This window comes from Amphibalanus amphitrite, unplaced genomic scaffold, assembly GCF_019059575.1.
Source record: "Amphibalanus amphitrite isolate SeventyFive unplaced genomic scaffold, NRLGWU_Aamphi_draft 001599F_arrow, whole genome shotgun sequence".
Taxonomy (NCBI): domain Eukaryota; kingdom Metazoa; phylum Arthropoda; class Thecostraca; order Balanomorpha; family Balanidae; genus Amphibalanus; species Amphibalanus amphitrite.
In genome coordinates this window covers 49809-67009 of record NW_024883092.1, presented here as the reverse complement: position 1 = coordinate 67009, position 17201 = coordinate 49809, and the positions used below count along the sequence as shown (strand labels likewise).

The 17201-nt window shown below is 48.7% G+C and overlaps 1 protein-coding gene across 4 annotated transcripts in view; it reads left to right on the top strand.

The window, feature by feature from the left end:
- Positions 1-13869, top strand: part of LOC122374079 (serine/arginine repetitive matrix protein 2-like) — a 34138-nt gene extending 20269 nt beyond the window's left edge. For all 4 annotated transcript variants that reach the window (XM_043352609.1, XM_043352606.1, XM_043352608.1 and 1 more), the window contains exon 14: positions 12960-13869. In XM_043352609.1, coding sequence (XP_043208544.1) covers positions 12960-13016 — 57 coding nt within the window. In that variant the 3' untranslated portion in view covers positions 13017-13869. The remainder of the gene's footprint in view (positions 1-12959) is intronic.
- The last annotated feature ends 3332 nt before the right edge of the window (positions 13870-17201 follow it).

Sequence of the window (17201 nt, the reverse complement as noted above, 5' to 3'; positions counted from 1 at the left end):
ATCGATGTTGGTGGCTACTAGCAGCTCTTAGACGCTCTCCTGAAGAGTCGCCTGGATATTTTTGATCAAATTGAGGTCTGGGCTATTCCCAGATTGACCATTATATGCCCGGAAGAAGAACAGGTTCTCAAGGCACCATTCTTGCGTCTTTTTGGCCGTGAGAGGAAGGACTTTATCAATCATGAAGAAGAGTTTCTTTGCGTCGGGCACAAAAGTGCGCTCAATCATTTTGCCCCTTTTGGTGCATTGATGGATTAGCTAAAGAGACTCGTCTGGAAGGATGTTCCACTAGTTGTATACTTTATTTTTGGTGGCCTTGTTGGTCACTACATGCAATTCTGACATCATCCGGGCGCTCATAACACGCTGATGTGTGTTCCTTTGCCGGATGTTTGAAGGTTGGGACGGGCGGGACGTCGGACGCATCAGCAGCCCCCAACGCGTTGTTCTGCAGGTTTGACGGATGAAATAGCTTCGAAGATGTCTCACCCAACCACAAAGCCAGCTGCCTGTCCTCCTCTGTTCAGGTTTGGCGGTCTTTAGAAAACTTAAATTGACAATCCTGCTGTTAATTCATTAATTTTGGCCATCTCGATTGTTTGTACGGCTTGATTTTCGAATTTTCACGGATTTATGTATGAATCGTGATATCTTAGATCGGGTACCCGGCCAAAGTAAACCATTTCGCCTGTTTTCGGGTCGACTGTTGTCGTTTGGTCGCGGAAATGGTGACCACCCATTCGGCGCCTCAATTCGCCGAGGTTTTACTGCCGCCAACGGCTTTGCTTTTTAAGTCCTCTTAAGTTTTATTATGCTTCAACCAAAGGTGTAATTGAGTAATGCTGGTGCCGAGACCGTTCCGAGTCCCTTCCGCACCAATCCAGCCAAAATAATCACAAACGCTTTCCCTGGCAACTTCAAATTGAGCTCTTTGCCCATTTTGGTCTTGAGCAGCGTATGGCGTCAGCACCACTCGAAGCCGAGAGGTGTTGTAGACCTTCCAAGTCATTTTTCAAAGTAAGGTCACTTTTGTTAGATGAGGCGACAACAAACACGACCAGTCATGTTCCATAACAGCCCGCGCTCATACAAAATCTCCACTGACGGGCGAAATTGTAAGAAAATACATGTTCGCGTAATTACTTTCCACCCTGTAGAATACACACAGTGGCAAACATGTGCATAAATATACAAAAGATTGACGAAATATGAGCGCCGGTGCATTAGTGCTCACCCTGAATGCCCACAATATTGTGTGTCATCAGGCTTCTAAATGCACCGGCCTATTCAAGCTATATATCATAATTCATTGTGGAAATGTGGAACGTCAAAATATGGCTTTAGAGTCGGTTCAGACTTGACATTTCCACTTTGCGAAATAACTACACTATGCTTCTTTTGAGCCATAACACCACCTGATGCTTCAATCTTTCCATTGAGCTGCCTACATCGCTTTCCTCACACACGTTATCCCGAACATCCAAACACTTCCGCGGATCTTCGCCCTTACAAGTTCAACCATCAGAGACCGGAATAGATCTGCAAGCGACAGACGAGCTAGATCCGAGCGAACGCACACAATTGTCGCCGAAAACAGCGTCAGGCGCCTGTCATTGCCACCCGCGACGACCTATCGAGTCGCAGCAGTCGTTGTCTGAAACCATTTCCGAGTATAAAGCATCAGTGAGCTGAGCTTCCACGCAGCGACAAGACATTGGCACGCACTCTGCGACGCTCTACGCTGTTTTACATCGCTGCGCTTATCTGCATTCCCTACCGAAATATTTAACTATAGGCCACCTCGAGACTCTACATTGTCTACCTCTGTTTGGCAGCGACCATATCTTACTGCCATAATTTGTCGCTTTACTGCCATAATTTGTTGCTTTACATGCCACTCAATCTCTCTCAACACCACCTAATGTTACTCGCCACTATAATACATCACACTACGTCATTCCACTTTTTTACGACACCACGTCGGCGGCGGGCGGGCTCGGCGGTCGGGCAGGCCGGGCCGGCCGGCGCACGAGGGGCTGGGCCATGGTACCGACTAGTGTCTGTTATCCGCATGCTGTGTGCTCGTCTGCCTTCCTCCTGTCCTTCCTTTGGTGTTGGTAAAGAAGCGTTGCCTCCACTTCGCTGCCACCTATCCTCTTCCAATGCCTGCCTGTGTTTCTTTTTCTCACATGCTTCCGCTTTTATTTATCGATCCCGTGTGGATATGTTGCCAGCTAGAAAGCGCACTTTTCCTGAGTGTCGGCGCTTATTTATTCATATACCATACCGCACGTAAGAGCGCTCACTGCCTTATGCATGATAGCTGACTGAAGTTATGTGTCATTTTTTATCCTGTTCTGCTCATTATATGACGGACGCTAACAGCCTGGGGCTACCTTTGGGTCAGTGTGGGATACGCATGGGTCATGTGAGATTCATAACACGGCGCTCATTAACGTGCTTTATATTACTTTACTTGTATTTATTACTTTAATTTCTTTTTATCAGCGTATTTGTTGGTGGTTACATGGACGGACTTTCCCCCTGCCATGCCCCAGAGTGCTCGCATTTTGTCTTGAATGACGCAATAGAGCCGATGGCACGGTAATGCGCGGTTCATGTGGTGCAAATACGCCGGCCAGTGCGGTTATGTGGCCATGGTATGTGTCCCCCGCGGCGTCCGGCCTATGGACCGGTCTCTCCTGGCGTCCCCCGGGCCCTGCTGGCCGTGACAGCTCTAAGGGACGCCTGGAGAGCTCGCCAATCCGGCCTGTCGCAGACAGTGGCGTCCGGGCCACCGCCGGCCGACCGACTGCGGTCGAGCGATGGCTGCGCGGACTCTCAGAGACCCACGTGGACTCTCAGAGAAACCGCCCCGCGGGTGTGGCGACGCGCCGAGTGCCCTCACCTCTGACGTTGTTCAGACGACGCAGAAGTGACGGCGCCGACGTTCTGTCCCCGTCCCGTCGCCGCGATGCGCTGAGAGTTGTGACGGCGATCAGCGCTGTGAGACCGCTCGTTTGTGGGAGTGGTGATCTGACTCCTGTGACGCCACAGTCGCGGCCGGACGCGACGGACACATTAGTGGCAGACTGCGGACCTCTCCAGCGCGAGGTCCCCTGGGTCGGATGCCAGTGGGCCAGACGGCAGCGGCTCTGTGCGGACGCTCTGGCGCATGACGCAAAGCTTTGTGCATGCTTGGAATGTTTGTTTGTTTGGGAATGTTTAGTGCATGCTGCTGTTTATTTTGTGTGCAGGATTACGGTTGTTATTTGTTAATGTACGTACAATTGTTTAGTATGTTCACTTGTTGCTCAAGTGATGCCCAGTAAAATATGTTTGGTGTTTACACTACTGGCTCGGTGATTAATTATCCATTAGACATGCTTTGATCAGGTCTCAGTTCCAGCCTTCCCGAACTAATCGTTATATTACACTAAGGTCGAGCAAATATTGGCTGAGCGGCCGAGTCAATGTCGTTGATGCGAGCCTTTGACCCTTGTGCTCCCCGTGTTAGCTGCCCTGCGCCAGTGATCGATATTAGTGTTTGCTGCAGATAGAGGCTCTTTCGCCATTACCAGATTTATCACGAGTTTTGACCTATAAATATATCAGACAGGGGAAGCTGGGCTAGCACCAATAACGTAGACTGTTTTGTGATTCAGAAAGAATATTCAGAATTTCAGAATTTTTGATTCAAATAATGTAGATAGGTATTTGATCAATTGAACATTGATTACAACAACTCAGTTTTACGCTCCATTGCAATGCATGAACAATGGTATTAAACAATTTGTAATTCTTAAATTGTTTGGTATTAAAGTAAAATTTGGTATTACACAATTTTGTATTTAAAATCTAACTGTCCAAAAAAGGAAAAGAAAAACTTGGTTTTAAGGCAAGAATAGAAAATGAAAATAAAAATAAAGATATAGATATGCACGCATCCGGGGCAGAGATAACAGCAGATCTACCGTACAGCCTGAGGCAGTCGGTGGCAGGCTGTTCAGTTCATTGCGTACTGCGTAGACCGCTCTATCCACTTCCATGAAAAAATTGAATGAGTCGGTTATCGTATATCTACCAGGCTGGACTAAAGTAAATCCCTTTCTAATGAATGAGGCTTCCGGCCCGCCGTCTTTGCCTCGGTCACGGCTTCAACTGCCCTCTGATGTGTTCCCAAATAAGTTCCAAATGACGTATTGCGGCATTCAATTAGAGTCCCATATTCGTTGAAAGTTAAGCATAGACATGAAGTGAGCTGTCAAATTCAGAGCTTTAAGGGGTACCAATAAAACTTAGCTGTAGACTTTCGTAACTTCAAATATACCGAGCGACGGCTGACTATTTCTCAACTGCGGGAGATTAATGAAATAGGGAATAGTTCTGGGCTAATTTAGTTTTGAAAGAGTTTGACGTTAATGATTGAATGGTGTGAAACGTTTTTTTGAGCATGATTATGATTATAATGGAAATCAGATGGAATAGTAACCTTTTGCTCATAACTAAAGTAAGCCAAAAACAAATCCAAAATATATTTTCGGTGCTGGACCTTCTTCAGTGGAAACCATTCCACTCTGGAACCATTCTTCAGTGGACCATTCCACTGAAGAAGGTCCAGCACCGAAAATATATTTTGGATTTGTTTTTGGCTTACTTTAGTTATGAGCAAAAGGTTACTATTCCATCTGATTTCCATTAGAGTTTGACGTTACGGCAATGTGACGTAGTTGGCTCGCAGCGCGAGGAGTGGTTTTCCATATGTTATCCTATTGGAGCCTAACACACTGGCGGATCCAGACCTGCGTTTTGGGGGAGGCCAACTCATGCCAGGAGCCAAACCTAGGGTACCCCCAAATCCTGTTTTCTCATCGGATTTAGGCCACTTATTTTTCGTCACAGCCCTGAAACGATATTTTTTAAACTAAAAATATAATAAAAAATATAGAAATGGTAGCCCACCCGGCTTCAGCTTCGTCTCCTGTAGACAGACCAGGAGAGGACAGTCGCGACGGATCACCGTCTGTAAATCAACAAGGCTACTGCGGAGTCCTCTACAGTTCCACTGTAAGAAACTCTGCATGGAGAAGACAGTAAAAGAGGCGCAGAAGCGCTTTAAAAGCCCGTCCAGACGTAAAACAGCCCAAGAAGGCGATAAAACTGTTTAAAAGATTGAGTAGAAAGACGACTAGAAAATCACCTCCCCAGAGGATTCGTATTGAATCCTCGCGTGGCTAGTTCTCTGTCGGCCGTCGGCAGACTGGGACCGAGGTCCCACAGGGCCTGAAACGGTTCGGTTGCCAAACCGCACCCGGCCAGGGCCCTGCTCTGGTGGCGACGGGGGACCACGCTTGGCCGAAGGCCTGCGTTCGGCCAGCACCGAGCTTGGGGGCTGGGTGCAGGATCCGGCACGCTGAGGGTTCCGGATGCCGCCCCAAGGGACGGCGGAGGGGGCCGCCTCGGGAGAGGCGGGGGAGGGGGAGGGGGCATGGCCGGAGAGCCGGCCGGGGCGTTCACCACTGGGGACGGCCTCCCCTCCTTGGCCTTCTCGGCCAGTCTGGCACGTTTGGCGTCCCTCGCCCGTCGCTCCTCCTCTCCCCGCTTCAGGGTTTCCAGCACTGCTGGGCTGATCGCCCTGTCAGATCCCGGAGATGGTGGTACAGTGGCTGTTGGAGACTGGCGCCTCGACGGGCGGCGCCGTGGGTGAACAACGGTCCAGTCATCCTCAGATTCTGCCCGGCGACGTGCATCAGCAGCAGGCGCTGCTGGCACAGAATCGGCTGCGGGAGCCGGCGGGGTGTCATCCTCAATGAGCCCCGAGAGAAGCTGGATCAGCTCTGCTACAGAAAGCTGGCGAAGATTGCCGGCCTTCCTGAGGGCACCACTCACCCCGGGTCCGAGGGCGACCCGGCTTGCAGCAGGTTGGGGTGGCCGAGCGGCCACATCTCGGTATGAAAGCGAAGGTGCGGGAGTGCGCTGTCGCACCCTGTCCCGCGCCTCGCGAAAGGGGACGTTCTCCTTCGTCATCAATGCGCGCACCTCAGCCTCGAACACAAACTTAGGGCATTTGCGGTGCCATGCCCGGTGCTGGCCACCGCAGTTGGCACATTTGACACTGTCCGATTGGCAAGCGTCAGAGCCATGCCCCTCAGCTGAGCAGACCCCACAGCGCTGTGTTCCCCGACACTTCGAGGAGACGTGCCCGAAGGCCTGGCATTTGAAACACCGGACTGGATCCGGAAGAAAGGCACGAATGGGAACCACAAGATAGCCAACCTTGACCTCCCGCGGGAGGGTGGGGCGGTTCCGAGTTAAAACGATTGAGTCGGTGTTCATAAGAGATCCTTTCACCTTACGGCGGATGCGGCGGGCATGGGTGACACCTTGCCCTTCCATTCCGTCCACGACTTCGTCGTCCGCCACGCCGCGGAGGTCCGGGCATGTGATCACTCCCCGCACTGAATTTTTGAACGGATGTGGCTCAACTTTGACCTCTATTTTGCGAACCTGCTTATCTCGTGCCTTGAATGATATTTCTTTGAGGGCAAGCATATTCCGGATCTCAGTTTGGTTCGTCAGGTGGATTTCCAGGGTCCCGTCTGGGCGTTGGGTTACACGCTGAGGCTGACAGTGAGGCGAGAGTGCCTGCTCTCTTTGAAACGGATTGAGTTTGAGCGGCACGGGCTGGCCAGACTCATCCTGATCAGTTGAGCTCATGAGCAGAAAGTGAGGCAGCGGCCTCCCAAGATCACCGGGTGGTCGAGGGGTTGCCTCAGTCGAGGTCTGGGGGCGAGGACATCCGGGCGGGGCCGGAGTTGAAGTGGTCGCCGAGGTCGAAGTGGTCGCCGAGGTCGAGGTGGTCGTGGTTGAGGTCGAGGTCGAGGTAGGGGTCGGGGGAGGTGTCGGTTGGACCAAGATTCTTGGTTGGACAGTGACACCCCTGCCGTATGGCCTCTGATCAAGCTAGAGCTTCGCGGAAAAACAAGCGTGTCGCCCGTGAGTAACGAGAGGAAGCCGATGGTGCCCGATTTTAGGGTTCTTGGTCATTGGTTGACCGTCCAGTCCAGGTCACACTGCAGTATCCCAAAATTTGTCGATTTGGGTGCGAACTGACATCCAAATGAAAATTATTTTGCACTCTCATCTGACATCTCCATTTTTTAAGAGCTATTTCCCACTTCCAATTTTACTGGCAGTAAGCATTTGCGTCGATGGTCGTTTTACACCTGCAATCTGTCACAATTGTACAGGGTGTCCCAAAAAAGTTTACCTAGGATAAATCACCGACGCTGAAAGTCAGTTGGGCGCACCGACGGGGGGCGAATGACCGTCCCCCCCCCCTGGAGATCTCGAGAACGAAGCAAGATGCGACAAGCGGTAAACGTCATGGGGTACGCACGGACAAGGTCTACAATTTTTACAAAGGTCATTTTCAGGTAAGGTTAACCCTCGCCGGGCGAGGGGGCGGGTGCCGCACCCCCCCCCCCCATAGGGTTTTTTCGCGATAGCTCCAAACACGCTGGCGATAGAGAGCTGTAGTTTGGCATACTTGACGTTTGATTCAAACCGGATCTGTTGACACCAACCGCATTTTCGGGTCAGGTTAAGTCACTGACCTATGACGTCATAAGTGAACCTCTGCACGGTCTTCAGATGTCGCAACTTCGCAACGCCCTCACTGCCAGAGGAGATGTCACAGGGAAATGAAACTTGCAGGATCTAGTATCCATTATGAGTCTCCCAACTTGTATATCTCGGATTTTTTTAAAGGTCATATGAGGTCAGATCATTTTCGTGACCTCACCATTATAAGTCAACGGGAAAAAGAATAAAAACTGCTATCCTGGCGCTGGTAACGATCTCCAACTATCTCAAGCACACATAATCGTGATTTGATGCACTCCTTGCAACTAAGGTTAGATACGTCACTTTTGCAATGTTGACCTTGCGTGATGTCATTTATGACGTCATCAAGGTCATATTAGTTTTTCGTCAATACCTCCCGATCAAATTGAGCTAGCGAGTCGGGAAAGCCACCACTGGGCTCAGGAAGACCTGCCAAATCGAATGATATGCGACATGACCTCTTTCGACCAACTTCGTGACCTGGGGGCGCTGACCTAACCGTGACCTGAGGTCAACACCCTAAGTTGACCTGGCCCAAACAAAAAGTATATCATTTGACGTGCCTGAGCGAGGCAAACACGATGCTGCCAAAGTTGCGGCTCTGCGGCCGTTTTTTTGCTAAGTTACTCGCCAAAAATTGAACCGTACCTTGGGACACTTGACCTGACCTCAGAGGTCACCGGTTGACCAAGGACCTTAAAATCGGGTACCAATCTTTGCGTCTCGTAACGGCGCGCACGCTCGTTTTTCCGCGACGCGCTAGCTCCACCAGTGGCGAAACGGCGAGGGGGTCGTACCCGCCCCCCCCCCCCTCGGCCGGCGCGTATGTAGAAAACCAATAGGTTCGGCGAGGTTTAAGACAATTTTGCCATCCTGAGGCTCTAAATGAGAGCGAAGTGGAGCAAAGTGGAACTTAGAGCGAAATGGAGGCCAGATTCGTGATCAGCGGCTACAAATCATAATCGTACTATAACAGTGTAACGCTTTTTGGGGCGACCAACGGAGCGAGCGAGAGGGTGGGCCTTGCGCGTGCGAAATTGCGAGGGGGTACCTCCAACTAACTTGTGCACTGCATCCTACTAACCGGTCCCTAGCGATGTGCCAAATTTGAGCACAATCGGCCTGGCCGTTCTCGAGATCTGGAAGCGTCACTCTGCACGTTCGCACGTGCAAAATGTGTCCCAACTGACTTTTGCACTGCACCCTATTAACTCGAACATTTACCGGCCGATTTTCAAAATTCAAACGGTGTTCGATAGCCCCACCGGGGGCTATCAAAGGTCGGATTTTCACCGTTCACAGGCATTTCAAGAAATGTGTTGTGAAATCGAGTAAATTGGTAAGTTATCGAACACCATCGATGGTACATTGTTCATCAAACACATACTTTGCTATCTGAGGTCACTGATACCAGATCAGATCACAGAGGTCAGGTCACTGGGGGGTCACAATATAAGAGTTGTGTGATACATGTTTTATGGTCCATTTTACATGACAGATGCGATAATGTGGGTCAGGCAGCCTTTGGGGCCAGCTTAGGTCACGTTTTGGTGAAAGTCAGGTCAAGGTCAGGTCAAATTAGGTCAAATTTCAAAGTTGATATTTTTGCATAAAATGGGTATCGAATTTCGATGCAGCTCGTCACGGGGAGTCTAATGGTGGTCTTTGTTACCCTACGTGGTCTAGAATTGCCAAAAATTGAGTTTGAAAATTTGACGTAATCATTTTTGAACAGTTTTTTTTTTCGCCATAACTTGGCCAAAAAGTGAGATATCGATCTGAAATTTTTGTATGTAGATAGAAGACGGTAGGTACTATCACATATATTCCGGTTTTTTCGAAACTCAAAAAACTTTTTGGAATTTTTGGTTAATATATAACAAAATGCTTTTTTGATTTTGGGGGGTCAAAACTCAAAAATTTCAAAAATCCGAGATAGCAGTTTTGTAGCCCTGTTAATTCTACACATTTTATGTTTTGATCATTTTTCTGCATCTTCAAAGCTGTAGGCCTGACAGCTCTTCTCGCGAAGTTTTTTTTTCGGTCGAAAATGGCAGAACATGACGTCATTTGTGGCCAACCTATCAAAGCTTCTTGAAAAAATTGGTCACAATGTGTAAAACTGATGCCCGGAGGGGTCCTGAAAGTTTGGTGGCAATATCTCCAGCCGTTTAGGAGATATCGACGGAAAGGACAGGGGGGACCGTTTCGCCCCCCTCTCTCCCTACGGGGCGCGGGTTAACCGGCCCCTAACCATGTACCAAATTTCAGCGCAATCGGTTCAGCCATTCTCGAGATCTTGAATCGACCCCTGCACGTGCGCACGTGCAGCAGCACCCCAACTCTGGCACCCCAACTCACGAAAGACTACGCTCGCTTCGCTCGCTCCTTAAAAAATATAATTACGAGCGAGCGAGCGCAGCGAGCGAAGCGAAGTCTTTTCAATATAACGGAAAATCTCAGTATGAGCGGGCCGGCCCGGCCTGTACCTAACGCTTTTGAGAGGCTTATATCTCAGCAACTGCTGGACCGATTGGCCTGCGGTCTTTTTTGCTGGGTAGCCCCATCCCTTCTACCCCGTAATTTACTGCTTTTGATACATCTCAATGAACGTCATGGCACGTGCCACGTGAAAAGTCAAGGGTGTTCAAGCTGTTTTGCAAAAGTAACGCTTTTGGGAGGCCCATATCTCAGCCAGCAACCGCTTAGGCAATTGTCTTGCAGTAATTTTTGAAGGGTAGCTGCATCCCTTCTACCAAACGCCGGATACTCTTGATCCATGTGAGTGACCCCCCACTGCACGTGCAAAATGCAAAAAGAGGGTGTGTGAAATTTGTTCCCATTACAATAACTCGGCAATTACTGGGGCGAATTCGTTGAAACTTGGCATGCAGGTAGGCACCCATTAGACAATGCATTCCTATGTGTAACGGTTAGGGTGCTATTGCACGTGCGCACGTGCAGGGGGCACTTACAGATTTCGAGAATGGCTGGGCCTATTGCGCTCAAATTTGGTACGCGAGTGGGGACAGGTTAGTAGGGTGCAGTGCAAAAGTCAGATGGAGCCCTGTTTGCACGTGCGCACGTGCAGGGTGACGCCTCCAGATCTAAAGAACGGCTGGGCCGATCGCGCTCAAATTTGGCACAATTCTATAGACAGGTTAGTAGAGTGCTGTGCACAAGTCAGTTGAAAGCACCCTCTCGCACTTCTGCAGGTGCAGGGCTCACTCTCTCGCTCGCTCGTTCTTCGCCCAAAAGGCGTTTTACTGGTAATATAATATCATATAATCATGTAACCATACACGATATATAAAACTGTTCGTAATTTGCCTATCCCTAAAACTATTTTTGGCAGCTATTTGAAGTTCACGTCTGTGACGCCGAAGTTCAGGGGTCTATAAAATCGACCCTGTGACGTCATCAAGGGGCTAGGTCCACATTTTTTACACCAGAATGTGTTCAATTGATGGGAAAACAGGTACTAAAAGTTTTGCTTTCGTATTTCTAAGCGTTCGGGAGCTATAGCAAATTTTTGCCGGGGGACCCCCGGACTCGCAAGGGTTAAAGAGGTAGGAGAGCATTTGCTCTGCTTCGCGTATTTGATTGCGAAGATCTAAACAAGCGCAGAGCGTGACATCAAAGAAATTCCAATGTCCGGTAACTCCGCAGTGACTGATCCGACCATATCCTGTGTCCGACCATGTCGTTATTTGGTGTGTGCTATGGCGTTGATCAGATGAAGCACGTGCGCACATGCTCGCCAAGCCCTTTGTTGTTTTCATAACCAGACTACTGATTGTGGGATATGATATATAACTACTCTTGTTTGTTTATATTTTCAAGTACGACTATCTTCATTAAGAGCGAAACTTGACTACCAGTAGCCCAGGCCAGGTTTTTGCCTCTTCATGAATTTTGTCGAGATGTATCGGGGACTACAGAACAGTCGGTGCTGCTCTTTTCTCTGCCGTTTGGCAGGCGATTTGGTGCTGGTCTCCCAGGAGACGGGCCTGGGTAAACACAATCGTGCTCGTAGCTGGGCTCTGCGCTGCGACGACGAAAATACGCCGGCGTTTCCACCGCACTTTGTCATTCATTTTTATCGACATTCTGGTTTCAGCGTGTGGCAGGAGAAAGGAGAGAATTTAGATGAATATTCACGAAGTGATCGCTGTTCTTGGTTGCGCTTTTTATAAGCGACCCCGGAGGTGCTGACAGCAATAACTAATCGTTAAAGCGGTAAATATCGGCCTTCCGCAGCATTTAAACTTATGGCTGTGGCCTTGGCTGTGACTGTAGCGCCGCGATATCACCTAAAACGTAAAAATAGCTCCATTATTGCGCTCCCGGACACAGTCTGGCAGTTTTAGCGAATGAGGAAAGTTAGCATTTGTTTAGAAACGTCTGCACTTGTCACCAAGTGAACAAACATTTAGCATTGGCATTTGATGGTCTCATTTTGAACTTGACCTAGAATATGGTTAGGGTGGCTCGTGGATGATTTTTGACGAGCTTTCGAATTCCGCTCGTCGCTTGTCACTGGGAACCGAGTGGGATGGAAGGCGTTTGAACGTTCCTCCCATTAGCGCACCGGAAATCGGGAGACCCAGTGGAGCGGAGGTCAATCAGGGTCTGATGGGTGGAGGCTGGAGAGACAAACATTTTTGGGGTTCTGATAGAAAACGAATACGGACAGTGATGTTCTCTCAGATCTTTTTCCAACAGCCTTCCTCGTCGCTGGTTCTTGGCTGAGAACTGTTTACTCTGAGCTGTCTGCTGGGAGACGAATTGACTTCGCAATGCAGTTGTTTTCATTACAAAGCTCGTATGTCCGTTCGCGGGACTTCATTCCGTTTCAGTGCCAGTGCCTCAAATCGTTTTCACACGTGTTGTAAGTCTTCTCCGTGCTGGTCACGTCTCAATTATCTTGGGGGGGAAATATGCAAATGGCCCGAGCTTTCTTCCGTTTACCCTGACTGCCAGAGAAAAGTCAAAGCACTGCAGTTGTTTTGGAATTGCTTTTAAGTCTCTCTTTTTATTTTTTTATTTTCTTTGAAGGAAGGCTCTTGCCGTTTTTTGGCTTCTTTTTCACTTTCATTATTCACTCTCACTGAAGTAGTTATCATCCCTTTGCACTATTGAGGCACTAAATGCGCTAACATTTTGTCTTCCTCGCCGTGTTGAAAACGTGAAAACGTGAAAATGGATCTGGACCAATCCTGGATGATCTCCTGAACCGACTTGCATCATCACCGAATATTATCAAATCCGACGAGTGTCGGGCGATCCGTGTTCACTCTGGCCACTGACCCTCGATGACCTGTGTTCCACAGGTGATCACTGGCTCCTCTACTGGTCTGGTTGAGATGTTTGTGGTGCGCTCCAGCTGAGCAGGCGGCGACCCGCGGTACGTCTCTCGCCTCCTGCTATTGGCAGATGGGGGCGTTCGGGGAACGGGGAGGAGGGGCGGGGCGTTGCTTTGGGCGACGGCGCGGCGGCGATGCGGGAATACTCGTGATGCTCTGATCGTGCCTCGATGAGGGCGAGGGGGGTAAGTGATGAAGGTGCGCTGTAACTTGTGCTGTGGCATCAGCAGTGGCAGTTCGTGGCATCTGCTGCATTCCGGGCTGTGTTGTGTCGGTCCTTGGCAGGGTTTGCACGGGGCAAGTTACCAAGATCAGCGGCGCGATTGAGGCCTTCAGCACGCTTCCCGTCTGACGACAATATGTTATTTGATGTTTGCGGCTGTGCGCATTTGCAAGTCTAAAATATTGCATTAGACGCAAATGTGAGATTTGGTTCGCGTGTAAGCCGGGGAAGTGAAATGATTCCTAAAGCACCACTGATGCTCACGTGCTTACAATTTTTGTGTGTGCAAGTTTCGTAACCAGCCGTATACCGTACAAAGTGTGTGTGTGTGTGTGTGTGTGTGGGAGCCTGACGCGAGCGGCTCGGGCGAGCGGGAGGACCTCGCCGCAGTTTCTGGTCTTTCCTCGGCCGTCAGTCGTTGACGCTCCGGGTAAGTATGATTAAAGTGCTGCCGGCGCGACGTGCGGGGCGTGACAGCGAGGGATGACATGGGTCTCAGGTGATACTGCGGACAGGTGTCTCCGCGGCGAGTATGAGAGGTTGGCTACCTCCAACAGGGTCCCAGCAACAGGCCAGCGACCCGTGCCTGTGCCGACGGGTCTCACTGCTTGGTAGTGTGATAACGGCGTTAAATAAACGACGATATTGTGACAATGTGGGTGTTTTAGCTGGCATTTGTACTCGATGGGGGTGGCAGACTTACGACACAGGTGTCGCTGGAAACCTAAAGGCGGGGGAGGTTAATGGGCGGGTGAAATGACGGTAGATGTTACTGCACACTGCGCAGGGTATGCAAGGTGCACTGTTGCACGATTTGAGAACAAGCCGAATGCAAGTTTGATATAGGTTTATGTATGAGGCTCGAAGTTTATAAACGTGAATAAATATAAACTTTGATATAAATTCAACCTTTAAATCAACTTATCATTATGGTTTGTGCAAGGACGAGGGTGAAGACTACTTCGGAAGCGTTAAGTTAGCCTAATACATCGACCGTTCCCAGCAAGGTCATCCTTGGTGCTACTTCTGAAAATTTTACAAGAGGAGCCAAAAAGTTCTGAATTGACTGTGGCACAATATGACGCTAATAGGATTGTTGTACTCGATATGTCAGCACAAGAAGCAGGTAGTGGCACGGTTGTTCGTGCTCCCTTCGCGGCTCGTCGAGCTGATCGACTGGTATACTGGTACCAATTTCGATAAATTTGATGCTAAGGATATTCTTGTTCCGAACCCTCGACATGGCTTCAAGTTTTCCCGACATCTCATGTGCTTCTGCGAATGAGATAGGCCTATAACTTGACATAAGCCGGCCATCTTTTATTGACGCTGTCGGAGATGACAAATATCATCACGAGTTTTCGGTTACCACGACCAAGAAGCATTTAGGAATGGGCTAATCTCTACGAGGCGCGAAGGGAGCACACTTGAAAATACTTCGCAATCAATTTGCTGTGCAAAAGTGGTGATCCCAAGATGGCGTCGCATTACATAATACACCGTCGATAGTGCATCGATGCTGTAACAACACCATCAGCGTTCAGCGCCACCATTGAATGGAATTATTTTATGAGAACTGGGCCTGGGACTATAACAGCAACTCAGCAGCAGACTTATGCAGTATAGTGTCTAATTTTTCACGGGCTTCCTACCCTATTTGCATGAATTGCAAATTCGACATGCCGACCGGCTTTGAGTTTAGACAGCCCCAACAGTGCAGTATAGTAGCACAACTGCGTCCTACGGCGCTTATCCCCAGATGAGTGATCTTTGAAGAACGCAGCCTTGGCGTAACCTTAGCGCGGGCAGGGCGGCCGGCTGAGAGTTACTCGAGCTGTCAAAACCAGAGCTCTGTTCGCCCCCGTTTATTTTCAGCAGGTTGCGACCATGCTGCTACTTCTCGGCTCCTCATTGGTCGAATTCAAGTGGTCTATTTGTTAGACCAATGAGAGGCCAAGAAGCGCCAGCAATAACTTCCTTACATGGGGAAAACCGACAGCACGCTGATATAAAAACAGCGACCGAACAGAGCTCTGGCCTCTTTACACTCCAGTCTGCTTAGCATGCTCCTGGATACGATCCGGGCTCCTGATCTGCGGTGCTGCGGTGAACCGAGAAAGGCATTTATGTAGAAAGGAGTTGTATCGGTCTTAGGGTTTTTGTTCGATATAATTGCATTATTATGTTTGTGTATGCGTAATGGTTTGAAATGCGTTTCGTAACTCCTCATTACCACGTGTTTTTCTTTCCATTCTGCTATTCAAATATTAATTGTATATTTACTCTTTTGTACTTGATTTCATACGATCTTGCCGTGAAGCCTATCTTTACGGGTGTACCTATATGCGAAATTATAGGTAAAAAAAAACTTACGAAATTATAGATTGGACCCCCGCGCACAAGAGAGTGGCTCTGTTTCCTGCGAGGCGCGACGCACAGAGGAGGCTGTCACCTCTATCAATGAGCTGCAGCTATTGATCTACAGTTGAAGCTCCGTCCAAAGCCTGGGCACCTACACGTGAGGCGTTTCTGGGTACGTGTCTATCTTCTTATAAGGTTGCTTGTTTATCGTTCTTACAAGTCGATTTACTCGCTATATGCCACACGGTAGTATTTTGTTTCCTTTGATCAGTCGTTTTAAGGTTTCGAAAAAACTTATGTGGATGGCTTGATGAAAAACTAAGGTGGAATTTGAACGTTTTTTTTTTCGGAAAGGCAAGGCTCTCACCAACCCTAAGAAGCCAATAATGCATCATTTTATTTCTTTCTCATGAGGCGGCTAATAAAACACCAGTATCGTGTTTATCCTTCGGTAATTGTTGATATTTTAGAGCCTATGGACCTCCATCTGGGGCCAGTTTGTCCATTCACTTACCTATAGCTTTGATTACGAACCTTGTCATAGTTAAAAGTTGTAATCATTTAGCTTCAAGCTCATGACGTCTGAATGCGTCTCATGAGACATTAGTATGAACTTAGATCCTATAGAAGATCGTGATTCGTGAGCATAGGCGCGGGAGCCGGGGGGGCAGTGGGGGCAGCTTGCCCCCCCAACTCTGGGGCCGTGGGGGCGGTGCCCCCACAGCTTTGAGACGGAATACCACACTTTTTTTTGCAAATGTTTTCTTTTTTGTTGAAAAAGCCGAGGGGTGAAAAATAAGTGGCCTAAAACCGGTGAGAAAACTAGATTTGGGGGTACCCTAGGTTGATCTCTATTATGGTGTGCCCCCCCCCCAGTCGGAAAGTAGTTCCCGCGCCCCTGTTCGTGAGTATTATGCGGCCCAGTGTCACCGAAACCCAACTAGCGCAGATCGCTCGATCAAGGACAGCATAAATTCGCTGTGTGGCTCCTTACGCAATGCGGACACGTCATGTGAACACGCCACGTCACAGAGAAGCATTTTAGGTGCAACGATCTGGTATATGTATATCGGCTTTGTCACGTTATTGAGTTTTTGAAGCGTTTAGTGCGTGCTCACGAGTCGCGTGCGTATTTTACAAATAGATATGCATCATTTGATTTTGACTCAGACCGAATTTCGCGTAGTTTTTTTCATGATGCAGAAAATAGACATGAATCTTCTGTTTGGCCTACCTTTACTTTTTAGGTGGATGATTAATACAAGCCTGTTACAAATTCATCTTTTCTTGAAACCACTCTTTAGCACGTCGCTTGATAAATGATGGTTAAGAAAAAAGGGGAATAAAATCATTTCTTTTAATATCAGTATCCAGTTACTCAAGAGTCCTGTGGGCTTTACAGTCGCTTAGAGTCCGCTCTACTGACTTTCGACTGCGGGTATATTGGACGCAAGAGCTTGTTGTGGCAGTTCGTGCCTGTTTTCCACTTACAGGTATATTGCGTGAATAGCACTTGTGCTAAACCTGTATTTAACAAAAGTAATTTGGAATCAGGGTTTTATTTTCAATATATCTCTTTTAATTGTGTTGTTGATGAAGTGTATGTGTATTGTGTATGCTTATGT